Source organism: Erpetoichthys calabaricus, chromosome 15, assembly GCF_900747795.2.
Source record: "Erpetoichthys calabaricus chromosome 15, fErpCal1.3, whole genome shotgun sequence".
NCBI lineage: Eukaryota > Metazoa > Chordata > Cladistia > Polypteriformes > Polypteridae > Erpetoichthys > Erpetoichthys calabaricus.
This window is the reverse complement of record NC_041408.2, coordinates 12,155,975-12,178,615: the sequence shown is the minus strand read 5'-3', so window position 1 is coordinate 12,178,615 and position 22,641 is coordinate 12,155,975. Positions and strand designations below refer to the sequence as shown.

The following is a 22,641-nucleotide window of genomic DNA, read 5'->3' as shown; positions in this document are numbered from 1 at the left end:
TTTACTCTTCCTTATTAAAATTTATTTTATCCCTACTCACTTCGCTTGCCAACCCCCCAGCCTCTTCCTGTCTCTGCCGCTCGCGTATGCAGATTTCACTTTAACCAAACAACAAATCTTTTAATTCTCGTGGACAGACCTCCTCATTGGGAAGAAACACTACTTTTTCCTGATGGCAACACGAATTAGACAATCTACAAGTCTCTGACTTAAAGTTTAAATCCGAACAATATATTCAATCTCTTTTCGCTGTTCAATTATTTCACCGAGTAATAATTTCTGATTGTTTGCGCTAATGCAATCTTTACTGTCATTTTTTTGAGACTTTCAAATTTTAGTACATTCGTTATCTCTAACCTGTTCTGCACGTGTATCGTGCCAACGTTTTTGAATCCTTTACAACGTTCTATTTTGTCATCTACTCTTTGTCTTTTATTTCTGGCCCCGGGTACGGTTAAATCTCTTGGCACAAAGTGTCGTCTCGCGGAACGTGAAAGCCTCTCTCTGAAAAAGTCACGTCTCATCCCAGGCTAAAAAGTCTCATCTCTGGATTTTTTTTTATTATAATAGAGAGACATACATTAGTTTCTCCGATTCACAGCTATCTGTCCACTACATTTAGCACTATTTTTATGACACGGCAGAAGAACATGTAACAGATAATAAATTTCATGGTGAAGTGGGAGTTAGGGATGACACCATACAGTGTTTAGGTTTCAGATGGCAGCACTACTGTAGATTACAGCATAGAGCAGGTTCAAAATGAACAAAAGAATGGTAAATAAAGAAATTAACCACTTCTTGAACGAGTTGTTGAGTTGTGCACCAAACAAAGTCAAGAATTAAGGAATCATTAAGAAACTCAATGGAGCAGTTTCTCCAATTAGTCAATCCTTAAAATGTATTGGTATTATTTTATTAAAGAATTAAGTTTGGTATATTTCTACTCAAAAGTTATTTCTTCACAAACAATGTATATATACATCTGTCATGCAAATTATTTTCTGGAGGTGTTCCGTGTCCCATAGCTTCCATTACGAAATGCCAGGATGGGCAAGGTATTTTAAAACTGTTTAACTTTAGAACACTGTTTCACATGACAAATACATATATACCATGTTTGTGAAGAAATAATTTCATATTAAAAAATATCAACCTTATCATTTAAAATTCACAATTCTATTTACAACAGTACAGGATGCCAAAAAAAAAATTATGCTAGCTTTAATATTCTAAACTTTCACATGGCAAAAAATAAAAAGACAAAATTGAGAAATTACTACTTGTAATAGATAATAGAATATTGAAAGGACGAAAGCAAAGTATTTATTGTTACCTTGTTGACCAGCCTTGAATAATGATGGGTCTACTTGGGGGATTTTTTGAGGAGAGGGCTGAACAGGATGACTTACATTCTCTATAAAACAAAATAAAGAAAACCTGTGACATAAAAAGGACAAATACACTTCACAACAGTCATTTAAGGGTAAGTCAAAAATAACTGACAATTAATGTTTTAAGTTCTTTATACATTTGGCTGTGGTTGTGGAACTGTGTCAGAGCTTTGTCTGTCTGAGTTGCAGCTGCACAGGTACAAATTGTTCTGGTTAATCACTGGTTAGTTACACCAAAGTTAGCATGTGGTGTGGTTGCTGTTTCCCTTTCCATGCACACCAAATAATAGCAGCATGTTGTGATCCATTTTATTTTACTTTTTTGTGGGCTGAAGATTCATCAAGAGCAAATCCATTGCTGACATTCAGCACAGTACGGAAAAAAAAATGTCTCAGCAAAGTGGACTGAAAGCTTCAAAAATGAGTGTCACTGGTAAAGAACGATCCATTACTGTTGACAGTATTGAACATGGCAATGGCACGGTTCTGGCATACGGCATTGGACTAAGTGTGATAATAGCCCAGGACACTAAGCCGATGTTCAAGTAAATTCTATATTCTTCCTGCATTCTGTTTCTTAAACATGTTGCAACTAGGGAATCCCGGGAATGACACAGTGCACGGGCATCTCACATGTGAACGGCTTCAGAACGAGCGACACTTATTTTTAATAAAACTACTGCAATATGTAGACACCAATAAAAGACTAACCTTAACTACAAGCAGTTCATGCTGTCATATAAGTACATGTATCTAGTTAGTTGCGGTAATAAGAGTGTAGAAAACACAACGTGTCGAGTGTCCGGTCTTCCAGGCGAGAGCGCACCTTCGTGCAGACTAGTACACCAGATGCTGAGAAAGCACGCTCTGCCTCCACTGAAGTAGGTGGCAGAGTCATCAGATACTGATACACTTGTTCTAAACAATGCCCGCGCTTGCCGTTGCTCTGAAACACCGCCGTTTCAGCTTTTACTGATGCATCCAGTTTCTTGTCATCATTCTGTGATGGCAAGTTTCTTAGCACAGATAATGCGGATGCAACAGACTGACGCATTGCAATTTCAAGTTGCTGTTCAAAGCTGTCAACAGCACAGACATCAATGAATTCTGCCCCGTCCCGGCATCCGAGCACTACAGAGTGCAGACACCTCCAAGTCCACTGTGCTCAGTCTTAGTGGGAGCCGGGAGACTGACTGCTGCTGGTCTGTTGTTGACTGAATTAATCGGCAACACACTACACCATGGGCCAAAAAAACGTGCCACTTAATTATTTTCAACTATAACTCTGTTATTTCTTGATCGATTTTTACACACTATATATGCGAGCTTGGCCATTCCCGTTTTCCTGGGAATTACAGCAGTTTCGGGAATGGAATATGTCCGGTATTCGGGAGCCTGGGAAATGGATTCCCTACTTGCAACAACATTTATTTCTATAGCGCATTTTCATATATAAGATGTGCTAAAGGATCTTCACAAGGTGTCAAAAAACAGGAAAGAAAAACAAATTACAGTTATATAAGAATAAAAATGAATAAATAACATACGAAAAATAAATCAATATGCACTTACATAAAACAGATCTAACAATAGTAGAAAGGAAGAGTCCTTATATCTTTGGACTTACCTCTGCATTTACCTTACTTTTAAATATGCAGAAAAGGTCTTTTTTTTAAGAACTAAAAGATTTAAGGAGAATGTTTTATGTATAATTTCTAAATGCAGATGAACACTGCCTAGTGACTCTGACGGAGACCTTCTAATTATGCTGTGGGTGTACTCTTTCACTTGAAAGGTCTAGTGGTCAATTTAGGGAGGAGAATTTTAAAAACAGGTGTAGAGAGATCTATGTTAGATCATGTTATAAGCGCAGAGTTTAAAAATAACGGTTAGTTTTGAGGAAAAACAATGTGGCTTGGGAGGTTCAGAGAACAGATATTGTAAAACATCTTGTGGTCTAATTTACTAAATGTCATCCTAATCAAGCAAGACAAAAAATATATATAATTAAATAAAAACTGATCTCAGTTGTCATCATAAAAAAAGCTCCGATGCTGATTTCCTAAACAATGGTGCCAATGTGTTGTACATTTCCACAGAAGTGTCATTCAAGAATTGAATATAAGGAAAAAAATAATAATAACAGCACTTTTTCAATGAAGATAAAAAGAATTGAAACGCATGCACAATTATGTGGTCAATCTAAAATGAATATTTTGAATAATAAAAAACAAATTATAAGTCTTTAATTTAACATATCTTGTCAACAATCTTTTACTATTGTATGTATGCATGTTATTCACATTCAACAGTTACAATAAAAAGCCAATTAAAAAAGAGGGAAGCACAGTGTATCATATATGAGAAAGTGGGTCTAATTAGTTGTACATGTTTCATCCATTTTGGATAAACCTCACTTACATTGCATTTCTTGTCTCACAGATGGTAATTACAGATTTGAAACACTAGTAGAATTTTCTCAGGTGGCATATTTCTCAAGCCTCTTATTGTGGTTTATACCCCACTGTTTAGGTATCTATCATTTGGTCACTGTTTGCTTGCTCCACAAGACTGACTACACGTGAAGCAGGAAAGTGAGATTGTGATACTCTTCATAAAGATGGAAGAATCCTAATTTTCAGTATGCAAATGTATCTTTCTTTACCTTCCAATACAGACTACAATCTGTTAAAGTTGCTCTGGATATCCAAGTATTTCTCAGGCTAGCAGGTCATTGTTTGTTGACAGACTTTCTCATGTTTAGTGTGTACTGATTCACAGGTATCTGAAAGGAAGGATACTTTGTGGTATTTCTCACGGCTAAGCTGTTATCACTTAAAGCTGTGACAACCTAAATGATTCTTGTCCAGTCTGGTATTGTTAAGACTAATTGTCAGAATTAATTCAGTCTTGCTTTGAGTACTACAAATAAAATTAAGAGAATGGAAAGAGAAGTTCATGCATTAAGCAAATGTTAAGCTTACAATATGACTGCTTGTTTATAAAAAGTTCTTGAGTAAAAGAGCGATGTTTTATATTTGCCTCGTTTACCAACAGGTCTATCTTTGGCGTGCTTTGACCAAATATGCATTTGTAAGGCAAGAGAGAATTAATGAATGAAGTTTGTTTTGTATTCTAGGAGGTATGTTCTGCTATTGTAGAGATGCTATACTTTATATACAACAAAGTTAATATCATAATAAAGCCCAGAGACTTGGATCTCGTGCTTCCGGGGCAGTTCAGGTGTCACACCACTGTGGTATTGTGTATGCATATCTGTAATATTTTCCCTTGTACGTATTTACAAACATTGCTAGTAGTTTGTATACTTAAAATAGCTCTGTGTAGTTAGTTTATTGGATATGCTTTCATCACTGGTTCCCAGGTCTGTTTTAACTCTAGTGGAGACTTCGTGTCTCTCAGACAAGTATCTCTTCTACATCTCATGAGATTCCTTTATATGGAATGCTTTTTCTTGGTAGGAATGGTGAATGTCTGAAAAGAATATTTTGAACCTGATTCTGTATTTAAAGATCAATCTTTTTTTTGCCACCTCAAAATTTTCACTAGTAGTGTTGTAGAAGCAATTTGCTATATGAGCTGTCCTGTAATAGGATATTATTTTTGCATGTATTGTTAGTGTCTGTCTTTTTGAAGCATTCTTCTTTGACTGGCACAGTTAATCCTACTACCGGGTTGGGTAATGTGCTGTGAGGGGAGGGGCGGCTCCTGTCAGTTTATTATCAGTCCTAGAGAGTGGAACATTTTCACTATCATTTCCTTTGGCTTTTGTCCTTGTTCTTATGGCGATGTTCTTAGCAGCCAGTAGCCCAAATATCTAAATACATGTACTTCCCTTATTTGTTAGTGTTCCATGGCTACCAATATTACTTCTGAATACACATGTGGGTGGAGAGGTTGCTTCCTCTATTACAAGTCTGAGAAGAAAGCAACTTTCTAGACAAACTGGAAAAATGGAAATACAGAAAATGTCTTTCACATATAGACATACAAACCAATCTATGGGAACATCACAAAAGAATATCTGTGAAAGTTAACAGTTTGGAAAGTAAAATAAATATTTTTATATTTAAAAAGTCAATTATCACCCTCAAATCCTCAGATGTTTTTTCTTGACAAAAAAGTATTCTGAGACATCGTTTTATGGTCTTGGTGGCACCTGTCGAATGATGAGAGTCTCCAGATGGTAGTTAATGTCATTCAATACAGGAAAATTTCAAGTGATCTATTCGAAAAAGTCTGTTTGTTTAAAGACTGGTAAGTTTAATGGGGTAGACACTTGACAGTTCTGCATGACTATTTCGGTGACCGGAAAGAAGCGCACAGGAAATATCCGCACAGAAAAAAGCGCACAGTCATATAAGCGCGCGGGAAATAACCGCACACGGAAAAATGTGCACATGGAAAAAAGCGCATACGGCAAAGGCGTATATGCAAAAAAATTTTACATTATACATTGCAATAAACTAAATTGTATAATTGTTCACTAAACTTTTTTATAAGCTTGTATGTTTTAATTTGTGCTAATTCGGGTGGTGGGCTGTTGGATGGTCCATAAAATAAAATAGTCATTAATCCTTTTATTACTGTCACTGTTGTGCCTAAATTACCATTTCTAGGAAATTATTATTCTTTACAATAGTTTTCAGAATTTATATTATACCTTCTTATTCCACAGGTAGGCAAATTAGAGTTTTATAGTTTTGATTACGGCAAATAAGTTAAGGTCGTCCTATGAATAAGCCACACAGAGTTTTCTTTAATCTTCCCTAATTTTCGAGCAAGGCAAGTCAATTTTTTTTTTTTTTTTTTGAATAAGTGAGATGGAGTTTTTCGACCAGTCAGAAAGGCAAGCAAATTCTCGGTTACAAGGGATTTGAATATCTGCGTTTTCGCACAACAAATTGAATAGATACTTGGAGGTGCCGTGAGAAACGAACAACAAAATGCCATTCCTTAATGAAAACGAAGACATTGTACAAGAGTAACCCAGTCATTGTTTTATTATAATAAAAAATGTCTAGCAATATAGGTGGAGTATATTTTATATTTGTAATAGTTATATGTTGCCGCCATGTGCTTTTTTCCGTGTGTGCACTTTACTGTATGCGTATTCTTCGACGTGCGGTTATTTCCCGTGTGCTTATATGACTGTGCGCTTCTTTCCAGGATTCGATTATTTCATAGCCAGTAAGAGTTTTCACTCCTTTGTAAAATGCTAAAGCATTTCACAGACATAAACATCTGTTGGATCTTTGTATTTTTTTCTCGGTGCTTCAAAATGCTGGAGCCATTTTCTCAACTTCTGTGCTTCTGCTTTAATGTTAGGTAACTCACCAAAGCAATTAAGTGGGTTTTACTTTAACTTAATAGTAAAAATAACTAACCAAGGACTATTCCTTCTTTAAAATTGATTTGATTACAATGCACAAATTTTGATATAACACAGAATGTTTTATTCAACAATTAGCCATTTTCTATTCAGTACAGCTAGCAAGAATACTTCTAACCCAGTAATAGCCATCCTTAGCTGCACAGTGAATACAACAGATGATAAAAGCAACAGTAAAAGCACCTGTGCATGAAGTGCATCCCTGCATTACCTGGATACATGTTAAAACTTCAAATAATGGACTGAACTATGAATGTGAGCAACAGAAATTTAAGGTAAATGAGCTGATAGCTTTTTTTTTTTGTGGTAGATTACAGGTAGTCCCTAAGTTACAGACATCCGACATACGACTTACGAACGGGGCCGCAGCTGCTCCTTCATCTGTCTGGGGGACGCGATGCAGGCTCCTCAGTAACTGACACTCCATCATCTTCGGCCTGTGGATGCTGCAAGCTGTGGCTGGAGGGGGCGATTTTGCTGCTCCCTCGAGCAGCTCTGGTTGATAAATGGGGCGGTGGGAGCCGCACCTCATTCATTCTCAGTGGGCGGCTGGGTGCGCGGCAAGTGCTGATCCGGAGTCCATAGTCGCCGGGGCCACAGCTACCGCTTGTGTTCAGGATGGAAGCTTGATGGGCGGTTCAATGCCTGCCCACCACGCAATGACTGCCTGTTTGTTCTCGGTGGGCAGCTGGTGATGCTGCAAGTGGTGACCAAGTTGTGGCTGAACAGAGTCCATTGAGGGTGAATGGAACAGTGGGGGTCAGCATTGTATAGTGTGCCTCGAGTGGCTGCCTGTTGAATGGGGGCAGTGGTGGGTGATTCACTACCCGCATCTGACCGCACCCTGTTCGTTCTCGGTGGGCAGACACTGCAAGCAGCATACTGTATGCAAGTGGAGGTGACTGTGTGGTGGGCGAATGGTGAATCACCCCTCACCGCCCCCATTCATTCTCAATAGCAAGCCTGCTGGTAATGTTATGTACATAGCAGGAAGTTGTCTCTCGTTCAGTATGCCAGACGTGCTGATGAAGGGTGCCTTCCTGCTGTGATAGCGTATACAGTGCTGTTCAGAAGAGCTCATCTTAACCTTTTGTCTTCACCCTTCAACAATATCTCTGAAAACACAATCTGATGCAAAAGATGCACTAGGGCTTATTTTCAGGGGATGTCTTATATTTATTCATGTACAACAATATACATTTATCCAAATCCGGTCATATCATCTTCTTCTTGAATATCGTCATAATTCTCCACATTCAAACCCTGAATTTCTTGCTACATTAGCTGCTTTTAGGATCCTACAGGATAGAGGTGCGCGCTTCGATGTTTGATGAATGGTTGGATGTGGTGAAGCAAAATGCCGACATACAAATGCGTTCGTGGTGCTTTGATATTCAAGCATCGTATATTCCCCAAAGTAATGAGACAATACATTTTAAAAGTCTCACATACCATCTTCTGTGCCGTCTTTTTTTTTTTTTTTTTTTTCACCTTTACAATACCGTCAGAATGTATGGCGGTGTATTTGAGCCAATGAGAGAAAAAAAAAAGGACATAATGAAAATGTCTATTTTGTGATTAAAGTAAAAATTTCAGCTTTAACCTCGAAATGTCCACTTTAACCTCACAGTTTACTTTATCATTAAAGCAGACCATTGTAAACGTCATCTTAAAATCGACCCTGTTGCTAAACTGCTACGTGCTTCTGGGGCTTCCTCCTGACCTGATGGCAGAATAGATCGCCACACAGAACACATTAAATTTATAATATTCCAACTCTCTGTACATTTACAATTCCTAGATTTATACTTGATATCACTTTCATGATGAAATGTATTAAAATATGTACATTACATTTTACAGATAAATTGTTAACTATGTTTAAATAATGAATACTGCTAATAGTTACACATATGGGGTGGCACGGTGGCAGAGCAGTAGCGCTGCTGTCTCGCAGGGTGTCACAGCACTTGTGATCCCTGCCTGGAGTTTGCATGTTTTTCCTTGTGGGTTTCCACAGTGTGCTCAGTTTTCCAACCAGAGACATGAAGGTTTGGATTTGGTGAAGCTACAATGACGCCAATGTATGTGTGTATGTTTGTGTTCACTTTGCAATGAACTGATGCTCTGCCCAGGGATTTTGCTTCTTTCTCGCACCCGGTGCTTGCTGGAATGAGCGCATCCCCAAATTGATGGATGTAATCATTAAACACCCTTTTCAGAGATATTGTGGCAAGGTGTCCTTGGAAATTTAATGGATGCTTCGGGCACATGCGTCGCATCGCGTATAAACCTGGCCTTAGGCGATTTACTTTTCAGCTGATGACCTTGACTAGGGCTTATTGTTGGGGTAGGGTTTATATTACAGAGCAGCCTGAAAATCATGCTAGAGCTTATTTTCGAAGTAGGTCTTATTTTCGGGGAAACACAGTACAGTAAAAAAGAGAAAAACCATCGCCATGGAAAATAAAGTAGAAATAATAAAAAGTTCAGGGAGAGGTGAAACTCCATCATTCATTGGTTGGTTACAGTCGTCAACAATAGCATTTATTAAAATAATGTACCTGTTCCGACTTACATACAAATTCAACTTAAGAAACTTACAATCCCTATCTCGTATGTAACCCGAGGACTGCCTGTACTACTTCACCAAGATCCTTTATTTTCTGTAATGTGAAAAGCTATAAGTATTAATTATTACTGAACATTAATTCTGTATGTTGTAACAGATAAACACATTTTAATAATTTTTAGAGAACATGTTCAAGGTTCCTCATGTCTTTCTTTATTTTCTCATCCAGTGTCTCTATCCTTTATTGATATATGTTGTGTTGAAATGATTCCTGTTTGTACGTCCATTAAGGGCTCAATAGGGAAAAAGAACATTTATGTGAGAAAAATTAAGTCAACAATACTTAGAAAAAGATCTCTTTGCATTCATTAAAGGATAAGCTTAAAAAAATTTTAAAAGGTTTTTACATACCTGTGTTGTGAGGCACATCAGCAGGGGTATTGGCAGGTGCATGCGCTCCTGGTGGGATTTGTATGTTTGTCGTACTATGTGTCGAGGACGTTCCCTCACTGGCAGGATCACTTGGTTTTAGAACTTGAGAGGGGATCCCAATCTCTGTATCATATTCATCTTCTGACAGTAAAACAGACAAATAAGAGACATTTTGATTACTTGCCTATTTTAAGTTAAATCAAGGCAAAAATAAAAAAAGCTGCAGATGATATCCAGAAAGATCTTCTTACACAGCTATATACACTGACAATAATGTAAAAAGTTCTATATATATTTTTCTCCTATGATTAGGCCATATTGTAGGCAAATCTTGTATATAAATGTCTACGCATGGATGTGTGTGTGTCTGCGGCCTGGAAGTGAGAGGTGGAGTCAGGGTCAGGGCTCCACCTCTGAGGATATGCAAGCGAGGCCAGCACATCAGCAAAACGAAACCTCCGAAGAAAGACAAAGACGCTTAGCTGCTAATACACAAGCGATGCAAGCATGTTGGCAAAACAAAACATCCAAAGAAAGACAAATTCACATAGCCGCTAATGCAAAAGCGATGCGAGTACGTCGGACAAAACGAAACCACCAAAGAAAGACAAAGTCGCTTAGCCGCTAATGCACAAGCGATGTGAGCACGTCGCCAAAACGAAACCTCCAAAGAAAGACAAAGTCGCTTAGCCGCTAATGCACAAGCGATGCGAGCACGTCGCCAAAACGAAACCTCCAAAGAAAGACAAAGTCACATAGCCGCTAATGCAAAAGCGATGCGAGCACGTCGGACAAAACGAAACCACCAAAGAAAGACAAAGTCACATAGCAGCTAATGCACAAGCACGTTGGCAAAACGAAACCTCCAAAGAAAGACAAAGTCGCATAGCCGCTAATATACAAGCGATGCGAGCACGTCGGCAAAACGAATCCTCCTAGGAGAGAGATGCCCAGAGTAGTTCCTTTCAATTACCTGACATCTCAATTTTTTTTCTGATGATTTCAATAGTTTCTAGGACCCTGGGCTTTTTACAGCACGGGCTTACACAACTAGTACTGTGTATTTTTGTAACTGACATTGAAATTAAAAAGGTATCCATTATCTTGTTAAAATCCTAAAATATTTAGCATTTGTCATACGTTTTATAATGCTATGATGTTAATATCCTCCTAAAAAGGTATTCATTTATAACATTTACTTACAAATGACATAACAGACTTAACTGGTAGGCTATTCAAAAAAAATGTTTACCGAGGAATTTTCCTAATTTTATGGCAACATGAAAAAAGATATCATATCCAGTAAATTGGTAAAAATCACAAAATAAATGTCATCTATATTTTTGCATTTGTCATACAAGGTTATGATGTATTTGTTAATATCCAAAATGTACCAATTTGTAACATTTGCTTACAATTTACATAACTGACTTAGCTGCTAGGCTGTTCAAAATAAATCTTTACTAAGATTTTCTCCTGATTTTAAGGCAAAATGACAAAAAAGCTATATTTAAAAATATTTTCAGAATTTAGAACATGGTTTCCAAAGTTTTTACTGTTTTTTTTTTTTTTTTTTTTTTTTTTTAACATGAGAGATTTGCAAAAAGATAGGTTTGAAAATATTTCAGTGAACTATGATGACTGCATTAAATCAATTCACTTAATAGTACTTCCCCAGTCTATTTGTCCTGATCTTTAGCAGTTCCATTTGAAAATGGAAAAGTCAAGTAAGCATCTGCAAGACAATGATGCTTTTATTGAGAGGGAGAAGGGAAAAATGCCATATGGTATATTGTAGACTTGCATCACTGGGTACTGGAATAAAAGAAATGTAACAAAAAATTTTAAATTGACTATAACAGCCATAACTTTGTCCAGAATGGCCTTTAATATATTGGCGAGAATATATAGTTAAAATGCATGTTACATTTTGTAAAGCACGTATCCATTTTGGGGCCATGGGAGAGTGCAAAATAATTTGTCCCATGCACACAGTGACACATTATACTATCCATCAAATAAAATAAAATTGGTTTACTGAGCATGTCCATTCTCTATTAGATTTTTAGTAGCAAAGGAAAATGTATCTGAAACTGCTACCACCCAAAACAGCAATGGATACATGTTCAAAAAGTAGTAACAGGACTATGAAAACCAAAAATCAGCTTTATACTAAAGATACACTGCGGATTTAACATAGTTTTTCAAAAACCATGTTAATTATTTGAAACCTACATCAGTAGACACACAATAGAGCATCCAGGCACTGATAAGATTAAAAAGAAAAAAAAAAAGTTTACATAATGGAGAGATATGTGCAGCAGAAAACAATGAAACAAAGATAATATTCAAGGTCAATGACTGGACAGCAGACTAAAAAGCCAAAATGATAAGAAAGTAGAAAGGGAACGGAGGAGCAACATTGCAGTTACTTGTTAGCAAAAGCCACAGTTCTAAAAGTAGCAATGAAACAGCTAACAAAGATTTAGTCAAGCATTTATTTCCAAATTCAAAGCATAGCAGTCTTTAGTGGTATACTGTAAGCTCGAGGCAACCCTGAGTGTGAGCGTCCCAGGCTATTTTATGACTATTAGCTAAACAGAGCAATGTGCTCAGCAATAAGATACGAGTAAACAGCTGCTTTCTTGGAGCATGGTACTTGCTTGCGGACATGAGAAGCAATAACAAAATAATTCTCAAGAGAAAGGGTTTACAACTAAGCAATGCCACAGTAACTTCATGAAATGCACAAGTGTCTGAGAACATGACAAAACAGGAGAACATTGTAACTGTCTCCACCATACACTGCGTTCAGCAAAAGATTACGCTTTTGACAAAGAGACTGTAATACAGCTTTGCCTTTGGGCCGAATGCAATTAATTACACTTGTGAGATTTTTGAAACTTAAGATTTAATATGTTTAAAATCACTTCACTCCAAAACAGAACTTGCCAGCAAAAATATAACGGTACCTTCATTCCACCTTAGTATCTGTCACGATGGATGGTACACTTGCAATGAATGGCAAGATCTTGTCAGTGAAATAATGAACTGCCCTCATTTATTAAGCTTTTATTGTATAATTTACTATCAGTGCATGCGCCCAACCCCTTGTGCAGTAAAATAGTAGGTGGAGACATCCTAAGTGCAAGAGATCATGTGGCTTTAGGCGGTCAACTTAATTCAAAGTCAACAGATATTACACAGCCACTTCATGTTATTACCCTAGGTTCTTGTCTATAAGCCGGACTCGTGTATAAGCCGGAGACCAAAAATCATACGAATTTTTAAAATAAAATCTTATCATAGATAAGCCGGACTCATGGATAAGCCGAACGTACTATAACCTATAACTAATAGAAGGGAGGGAGGTCAGTGGTCTCACTCGCACCCATTTAATTTCTTTAAGGGGGGAGAGAGTGTGAGATATTGGCGTCTCTCTTACTCCCCGCATGGCGCGGTTGGAGCGGCCAAAGCGCGTTCTTTCTGCTCTGGGCGTCGGCGAGTCAACACGCGCGCGTAGCGGTCATTTAAATTGTGATTTTATATGTAAGCATATTTAAATATATATCGCGGATTTTTTGCTGGTTCGCGGATTTCTGCGGACAATGGGTCTTTTAATTTCTGGTACATGCTTCCTCAGTTGGTTTGCCCAGTTGATTTCATACAAGGGACGCTATTGGCAGATGGCTGAGAAGCCATTGCTTACTTTTCTCTGTCTCTTGTGCTGACTATCTGTGATCCTGACGTATGGGGATTGAGCAGGGGGGCTGTTCGCACACCTAGACGATATGGACGCTCGTCTAAAAATGCTGAAAGATTATCTTCATGTTGCTATCTTTTGTAAAGCTGATTACTGAAACGACATGCTGCACGGTGCTTCGCATACTTAAAAGCTCGAAGGGCACGTATTGATTTTTGACTGAAAAACAAACTCTGTCTCTATCTCTCTCTCTCTCCCTGCTCCTGACGGAGGGGGTGTGAGCTGCCGTCTTCAACAGCTTTGTGCCGCGGTGCTTCGCATACCTAAAAGCCAAACAGCACCATTGATTTGTTTGCTAGAGATTGTTTTCTCTATCTATGTGACATTCTGTGCTCCTGACACACACTCCTTTGAAGAGGAAGATATGTTTGCATTCTTTTAATTGTGAGACAGAACTGTCATCTCTGTCTTGTCATGGAGCACAGTTTAAACTTTTGAAAAAGAGACAAATGTTTGTTTGCAGTGTTTGAATAACGTTCCTGTCTCTCTACAACCTCCTGTGTTTCTGCGCAAATCTGTGACCCAAGCATGACAATATAAAAATAACCATATAAACATATGGTTTCTACTTCGCGGATTTTCTTATTTCGCGGGTGGCTCTGGAACGCAACCCCCGCGATGGAGGAGAGATTACTGTATAAACCGGACTTATGTATAAGCCGATATTCTATTTTTTCATTTTCACAACTTTTTTCCTTAGATAAGCCGCGGCTTATAGACAAGAACTTAGGGTACATGAACAGATTTCTGAAGCCTACAAAGTGAAACGAGATGGTTACGTCGGGGAAAATTCTGCAGCAGATTTCAGACAACTTTCTCAGGAATTTTGGCGAGATGGAAAAATGTCCAGAGCTGAAAGACAAACGCTGGAAACTTGATGAGGCATTAATAAGAGAAAGTACAGCTAATACTCCTTAACAAAACAGAGGAAAACATTTCATTGACACGGTTTACAGTGTTGGTAGATTTAAGAGAGATTAAAACTATATGCTGTACAAATTTAAAATGATAATCTTTTAACTTATAGCCCTGAATAACACAAATGAATTGACTTTGAGAAATGAGCACGGCTAAGAAATACGCTCACTTTGACTTAAATGGAAGCCATTTTCCTCAGGCTTTAAAGATTCTGAAAAAAACAATCACTGAGCTGGAAGTTACAATAAAAGACTCAATATATTTCAGTATGCAAAAGTTAAGAACTTGACTGCCATATTCAATGTGCTTTGCAAGTTCACCTGAAGATGAGCAGATTGATTTTAAAGTAAAGGGCCGTGTTAATTAACTCTTTAGTTCTGTGTGAGAACTATGGAAAAACAAATTGATGGGTCAGGATCCAGGGCAGTTGTGTAAAAATGATGTTGTCTGTAGAACTTGGCCTCAATTCGCATTTGTGAGTGTACCTTACTTATGGCATTTCTTACCAACAATAATCTGGAAGAACAATTTTGCTGTGCCAGTGATTATATTGCTCCTGAAAATGAATATCTACTGCATTTCGACTGAAATACAAGTAACTATAAAGAATTAATCCCTGAAAACAACAAATATCTCAAGCATTAACTATTTAAGGAAGGGAAATCCATTATATTTAGTAAGCTGTTTGAGTATACTGTAGAGGTTTAACCGTCATTATTAGTCTCATATACAGATTATGATTCTATGTACAGGTCTAATATTTAACAACCATGTCACAGAAACTCGGCGAATCTTTTACATGCGGTCCATTTGTCTTGTCAATGAGTATAGCTGTCACCCTCTGTAAACAAATAAGGAGGCGAAGAATTTGTGTGGCAGAGTGCAGTGTGTGGTTCCTACCTGCTTTCTAACGGACTCATCAAACCTCAACACAAAACCTTCCTCAGTCCTATCTGGCTCCATTCACTTACTAAGCATTTGGTCCCATTCCAAAATCATAATCCATCTCCCACCCACAGATGGGAGCCAGAGGTGGATAATAATTTTAAAGTAAAAGACTGCCTATGAAAAAACTTGTTGATCCATCCCACCTTAAATTGCTTTGCACCTCTCCATCAGTGTCTTTTGTCCTGTAAATGTGTCGATAAGAGCAAGCAGCCTACTATCACATCCCCCCACCACCGCCGCACAGTTTTCTCAGCTCAAGTCTGTTTACCTGCGTGTCAGTTGCTTAGAGTTGTATAGAGTTAGAAGTCAAGCAAAATGACACCTTTTATAAATACTACATTGTTATTTGGAACACATGCATTTCATGTTTATGTAAACACATCGTTAAAACAGAAACATTTTTCATGTCTTAGTAATAATTGACAAAATGTAGACATGAAGTGTATAATGTGTGAAGCCTGAAGTCCAACTATGAAAAAAACACTTTCAAAAAAGATACAGATATAACAGAACAAGTGTGCTTCTATTCAAGACTATAACTGCAGAAAAAGAACCTGCGTTAGGGTGTGACATTGACACGCATTTGCTACGACCGCTTCGGTGGCGCAACGGTATCAGCTGTTGACTGGTAATCAAAACTTCACGGGTTTGACCGCGGTCGAGTCCATTTTGAGAAGTGAGCTGCTCTTATTCTTTACTATCTTAGAATAAAAACATACATTTGATTTCAGTCTGTAACAGCTGGTGTAAATTTATGATACTTGTAAAGGTTAGCTTTTTTTTTTTATTTATTCAGTTTTATTCTTTTAGTCACGTTCACCATCTCACCCCCCTCCCATCTGACACTGCTGTTTTCACATATAGACACGCTATAACAGAGGTGAACTCAGATCATGGCGATGGTTCTACATCGGAGCAAGAAAAAGAGCCGGTATTGCTGTTTAACAATGGCAATTCAAGTTCCAGAGCTTGGATTCCCGATGTCTGCGAGTCGTCTATGACCAATCTTCTCCTGCACAGGACTCCATCCCTGGGACCATGGGCGCTGGAAACCGGATTTAATTTCTCCATCTCAATCTTTGCACGCTCACCCGTGCTCACCCAGCAACAAGCTCTTCTACTTCTATCAAGGCTGCTCTTTTGAATGTGAGATCAATGTCTAGTGAAACTTTTATTCTGCAAGACTCTTATCTCAAATAAACTGGATTTCTTTTTCATCACTGAGACCTGGATTGTAAATGGTGACACTTCATGTTTTACTGACTTGGTACCATCAGGTTATTCATTTTTAAACCCTCCTTGGCTGACTCGTCGAAGTGGGGGCATTGCCACTGTTTTTAAAAGCATGTTCTTGTGTCGGAGCCTTACAAGGGGTCCGTTTAGTAGCTTCGAACTGCAACTTTTCGAAGTGTGCAGCTCCCCTGCTTTGTTGTTTGCTGTGGTTTATAGACCTCCTGTAATTAATGATATCTTCATTTCTGTATTCTCTGATCTCCTGGCTGATATCACCCTCTCCCATGACAAAGTATTTGTTGTTGGTGATTTTAACATACATATTTGTTGTCAATTGAAATCTTTGGTTAATGACTTTTTATCACTATTGGACTCATTTGATTTTATCCAGCATATTAATACTCCAACTCACTCTCTCGGTCACACCTTTGATGTCGTTCTTACACGTGATATTTCAGTTAATATTGATTTATGTGATGGTTCTTTTACTGATCACTTTTCTATAATGATGGATTTGAATATTACTGTTGATGTTCCTACTTCTAGTTGTGCTCCACACTGTTCTCACTTTTTAAATTCCTCCATTATATCCAATTTTAAAACCATATTCTCTAGTCTTGATGACTATTTATCTGAATTGTGTGCTTTACACCAGCCATCTAGAGTGCTTAGATCTTCTGGTCAGTTGTCTCTTGTTGTCCCTCGTACCAAGTGTAAAGCTAAGGGGGACAGACAGGGCTTTTGCAGCTGCTGCTCCTCACCTGTGGAACTCTTTACCTCATTACATAAAGGAGTCGTCTACAATTGAACTGTTCAAAAAAAGATTAAAGAGTCATTTCTATTCACTTGCATGGTTTCCTCATTGTGATTATGCAATCTTACTTCTATTAATTATTTATTTTATTTATGTTCATTTATTGTATTTCTATTTATGTTAATTGTATGTTTTTTCTTCTTTTATTGTAAAGCACTTTGGCCACAGCATTCCTATGTTGTTTTAAATGTGCTATATAAATAAACTGACATTGACCTCACACCTGACCAGCTCCTCCGTTATATTTTTACCTAGATTCTTTAAATAAATAACAAAAAGGAAGCAGCCTCAACACTGCTCATTGAGTAACAGTTATGTTAATCACTATCTAATTTAAAAGATACACAATGGACTGTTGCTTTCTGTGTTTAAGACAAATTTATGCACATGTGTAAAGTGCATTATTTTAAATTCAACCTGCTTATAGGTAAATCTTTAGTTACCATGCCAGATGAAATATTTTACTGCTGATGATCTTGTGCCACTACAACAACTCATTTAGGAACCAAATCTCCATCACAAAAGATCAGAAACATGGAAGTGTATATATCTACTCTCTCTCTCTATATTATATATATATATATATATATATATATATATATATATATATATATATCTACTTTATATATATATATATATATATATATATATAAAGTCCTAAGCCTAAAAGCAACGATTTTCTGGAACAATTTTATGTGATGTTTTATTGTCACATTTTTTTGTCACGCTTTAAATCGGGCTTATTTTAAAACCTACATATATATGTTTGGTATCATTCTTTTCAGGATTGATCGAACTTTAATGTGATGTTGTTAGATTTTCAGATTTTTATTCCATTTTAAAATTATAAACTAAAATATCAAGAAAGTCGTTTGTATTTAGGTGATTTAGTTAGCTGAAGGTTGAGTTACGATAACCCATTGCATACCACTTTAGTTTTCACGAGTCATTTTTAAAAAAAATTTTTTTTATATCTATAAGAATGTCAGTTAAAACGAATGGATCATTTATTTAGTCTCTTATAAATACTCATTGGGCAAAGTGGACCTCAGTTTAACGGGAATACTCCAATCGGTAAGAGAGTAAATATTTTATTCTCATTTCATGATTTTTACTCCGTTAAATAGTAATTAAATTTTCTTTTACATATTTATAGAAGGGCAGCACAGTGGCGCAGTGGGTAGCACTGCTGCCTCGCAGTTAGGAGACCTGGATTCGCTTCCCGGGTCGTCCCTGCGTGGAGTTTGCATGTTCTCCCCGTGTCTGCGTAGGTTTCCTCCGGATTCCTCCCACAGTCCAAAGACATGCAGGTTAGGTGCATTGGCGATTCTAAATTGTCCCGAGTGTGTGGTGTGTGCGCCCTGCCAAGAGCTTGTTTCCTTCTTTGCGCCCTGTGTTGGCTGGGATTGCCTCCAGCAGACCCCCGTGACCCTGTAGTTAGGATATAGTGGGTTGATGGATGGATGGATAGATACTTACAGAATTTTGCAATTTCAATTATTTTTTTTTTTTTAAGTTGAAGTATAAAAGCAATTAATAATATGCATAAGTAATTACATTACAATATATGAACTGTCAACTACATAAACTGAGTTTGGCTCAACTTTTCCTAAATACAAGACTTACTTCCTCCTGACAAGATCTTTGGTATGTAATCAAGAGCTAGAAAAGAAAGGACTAAGAAAACAAAGAAGATACCGCACAACTCTACAAGTGGTAACACCAGACTGTCTACAATACAAAATACAACTTTTAAGAAAATAAACAATGCAGAACGATAACATTATGGAGGTTAGTAAAGAAAATGAAAAAGATTCATAAAACATTCTAAAGAAACACATATAATAAAATATGTCTTACCAATTATTTAATTAAAAAAAAAAAAAACACACACACACTGTATTCACTTTAATATGTGTTTTGAGAGAGTATTGAGAGCGTTCAAAAGCAAACTTTACAATAAAAAATGATTTCATGTCCATTAAAAGCTTCAGCAATGACTTCAAGAAATCAATCTTATAAAACACTTCTTGCTGGTTTTACCATCACCATGCTTAGAAAAGCCACTTTAAAAGGAAGTAATTTGTTAATCAATCAAACAGTTTATCTTGATTAATCGTTAACATTTGTTCTATGGCTCAGTATGAAAGGTGGTGCAACTGAGAAAAACTGACTATACTAGCTACACAAGAAGAGAATGATGTTCAATTATTTTTTTATCTTCACACACTAAAGTGAAACCAAAAATATTGAAAAAAAAAAAAAAAAAAAAAACTAAAGATACAATGTAGTATGAGATATAATTCAGATTTATTAAATCCTAAAGAAGCTAGATTTATATTTCAAGGTTTTTGGTTTATCTTACTTACTAAAACATCATGTACATTTTCATAGTAAGATACTTTGAAGCTACTTCTGAAATGCTTGAGAAAATGATTATCATAAGTGGAATCAGTGACTCAGTTATGTCACTGATAGCAAATATCTGTTCTTACCATATGCTTCCCCTTCCACTCCAATAGGCCCTGCTTGTGGTGTTTCTCCATTCTTCAGGCAGTTGTGAATGTACGTTGCCTTCCATCTAGCATACTTCCTGTGCTGGATGTTCTGTAGTAGGAATAAAAAAGAAAGTAATTATATAATTATTACTATTTTATATTAGTATTTTATATTAATCACAGGTTTACCAAGAAAAAAATAAAATAAAGCAAAGAACACTTTCTGAATAGGAACCAATAAGGACTGACTTAAGTATGCAGATTTACGACAATGAGGGGAAAAATACTGACGTAACCTGACTGACAAGGATCATTATTGACTTAAGTTATTATGAGTTTCTGTTTAGTATCTCTCTGTATTGGCGACTTAGACAGAAAAGCAGGAAGTATTTCAATGAAGAATTACACAAATGTCTTTCAAAACACAGAAAAATGGTATTTTTGGATTAACCATGTTAGTCTTCCAATTCTCACACATTTTCATTATGCGCCCCATGAAGGTGTGGTTTCTGCTTTGCTCATAACACAGGCTTTTCAACTCTAAAGAAACAGCACTAACTACTGTGCCACTGCGCTGCCCCTTTAGTAAGTTATAAGTAATCAATTTTAACGAGGCTAATGAACAAAAGCAGTCCAGGTACCATGAGCTGGTGGAGCAGTGCTGAAGGAGTGGCTGGAATGCTTGTTGTGAGCCCATGGAGGTAGGGTGTAGAGCTTTGCTGGCTGCTCTTTATGCAAGGTGTATACCCTGCTTGGCATCAGAGGAGCTGCAAAAAGGGGATCCCATAAAGTCCATCATAGAGATGGCAGAGAGGGCCTCCAGGTGGCTTTGGATCAGGAGGTCTGAATCGTGGGCTACTGCTGCTGGGATACAAGCCTGGGCCTGATCAACCCCAGCTGGGTCACCTGAGCGAGGGTGTCTGATGTTGTAAGACCTGAAACACCCGATAACCGCAGGAAACATGTCACAGAGCATCCTTGGATGTATCTTTAAACTAAGAAAAAATAATAATAATAAAAATAAATGATTTCAATGATCTCCAACCTAAAATTACACAAAAAAGAAAGACAGATGACATATAAATCTTGGAAATTCTTTCAGTCACAATAAAGCACGAAATACTGCATCAAAAAACTATACTGGATGGAAAAATTGCAAATAAAAATAAAACCTAACCTGTGAAATGTATTCATTTTGGAAAACGATGCTTAAACAAATGTAATTAAAGAACAAATTTGACTGAAGTCAATTCATGTATAGAGATTATGAAATAGCATGTTGTTAATCATTTGCTGCTAAAACATTTTTACTAACTGTATACAGTAATTAAAATCCTTATAATCAAAACCTAATGCAAAGTATTTGAATGTGGAACTTAAGAGATATCACTGCTGTTTTGGCATAGTTTAAAATTAATGCCTGTTGAAAAATGATTGATCACACTTTGAATCTTTAATTTTGCCTGCATCAAAATGAAGCTTTAAAGCCAAGTGTTGAAAGCTCTTTCTGCAAGTAATTTAATTTCCAGCCATTCATCATTAAGCTTTTTTCCTAGCAGCGATGTAATCATACGATCCTGTGAGGGCTCATTGTTTCGGGCTAATGTTACAGTATGAAGGCACAGTGTTAAAATGCATCGTCCAATCAGCTTTGTTCAACAAGAGAATGCCTACCCCCTGGGGAGAAAGGACTGCTCAATGAAACATTGTCTGTGTTTTGACACAGGTCACTTCTTGCTTTACTACAATATACCAAGCATGAGCGGACAGAAGAAGTGTTTAAAATGCAAGTTTAGGCGACAGGGTTACATTCTCAGATCGATGTAAATTTCAAGCAACTAGTATTTCTTCAGTACTTTAGTCTACGTTTTTTTCATATCTTACTTCACTCACTGTTAAAAGCCCCTCTTAAAAAGTCTCGAACAGTTCAGACTATCAGACAATGTGTTTATAGGGAACTTTAAAATAATAAAGTAAGATCAATAAAGGAAACAAAGCAAAATAAAGTGACTGTATATTAAAAAAATGTAATTTCATATTTCAGTTTGAAGACAAGATGTATAATAGCACAAAATCAAGATATGTATAGATACGTGGAATTCCTAAGGGCTCACACAAAGTTAATCAGTTTTTATCATGAAATAAAACAGGAGTAAAAAACAGAATAGGAAATATCATTTAACAGAATTGTGCTGTTAAGAGGATAAAACCACCTCTAGAAATAAATTAAACCATCAACGGTGATATGTACTTGTACTGCCGTTAATAATAATAATAATAATAGAGGCTTATATTGATTATTAGTGCAATCTTGATGCAGACAACTGCATAATATCTATGAAATAAAGGGGCTGGCTATAAGCAATGTAATTCTAGGAGAGTAACAAAGACCTGTAATAAAAAAATCAGAAACAAAATGTACTTAATTGAACAACTGATATGACAAAATGAACAAACTTGGTAACAATGAAATGCACAATTGTACCTTTGGAGGCCAAGCCATGTCATGTGAAAGTGGTACTATCGATGACACTCCAAAATAAATGTTTTGGATATAAAGTCGAATGGTCACTGGTTGGGAATATATATCTACTCTCTCTCTATATATAAAATCCTAAGCCAAAAAGTGCAACGATTTTATGTGACATTTTTTGTC

At 36.9% G+C, this 22,641-nt stretch overlaps 1 protein-coding gene across 2 annotated transcripts in view; it reads right to left on the bottom strand.

The window, feature by feature from the left end:
- Positions 1 to 22,641, bottom strand: part of vta1 (vesicle (multivesicular body) trafficking 1) — a 106,432-nt gene that overhangs the window by 8,932 nt on the left and 74,859 nt on the right. Inside the window, exons 5-7 of one of the 2 annotated variants that reach the window (XM_028820307.2) lie at positions 19,983 to 20,094; positions 9,791 to 9,949; positions 1,337 to 1,417 (exon numbers count right to left, since the gene is read on the bottom strand). In XM_028820307.2, coding sequence (XP_028676140.1) covers positions 1,337 to 1,417; positions 9,791 to 9,949; positions 19,983 to 20,094 — 352 coding nt within the window. Of the gene's footprint in view, positions 1 to 1,336; positions 1,418 to 9,790; positions 9,953 to 19,982; positions 20,095 to 22,641 lie in introns of both variants that reach the window. The other variant, XM_028820306.2, reaches the window with a different exon arrangement.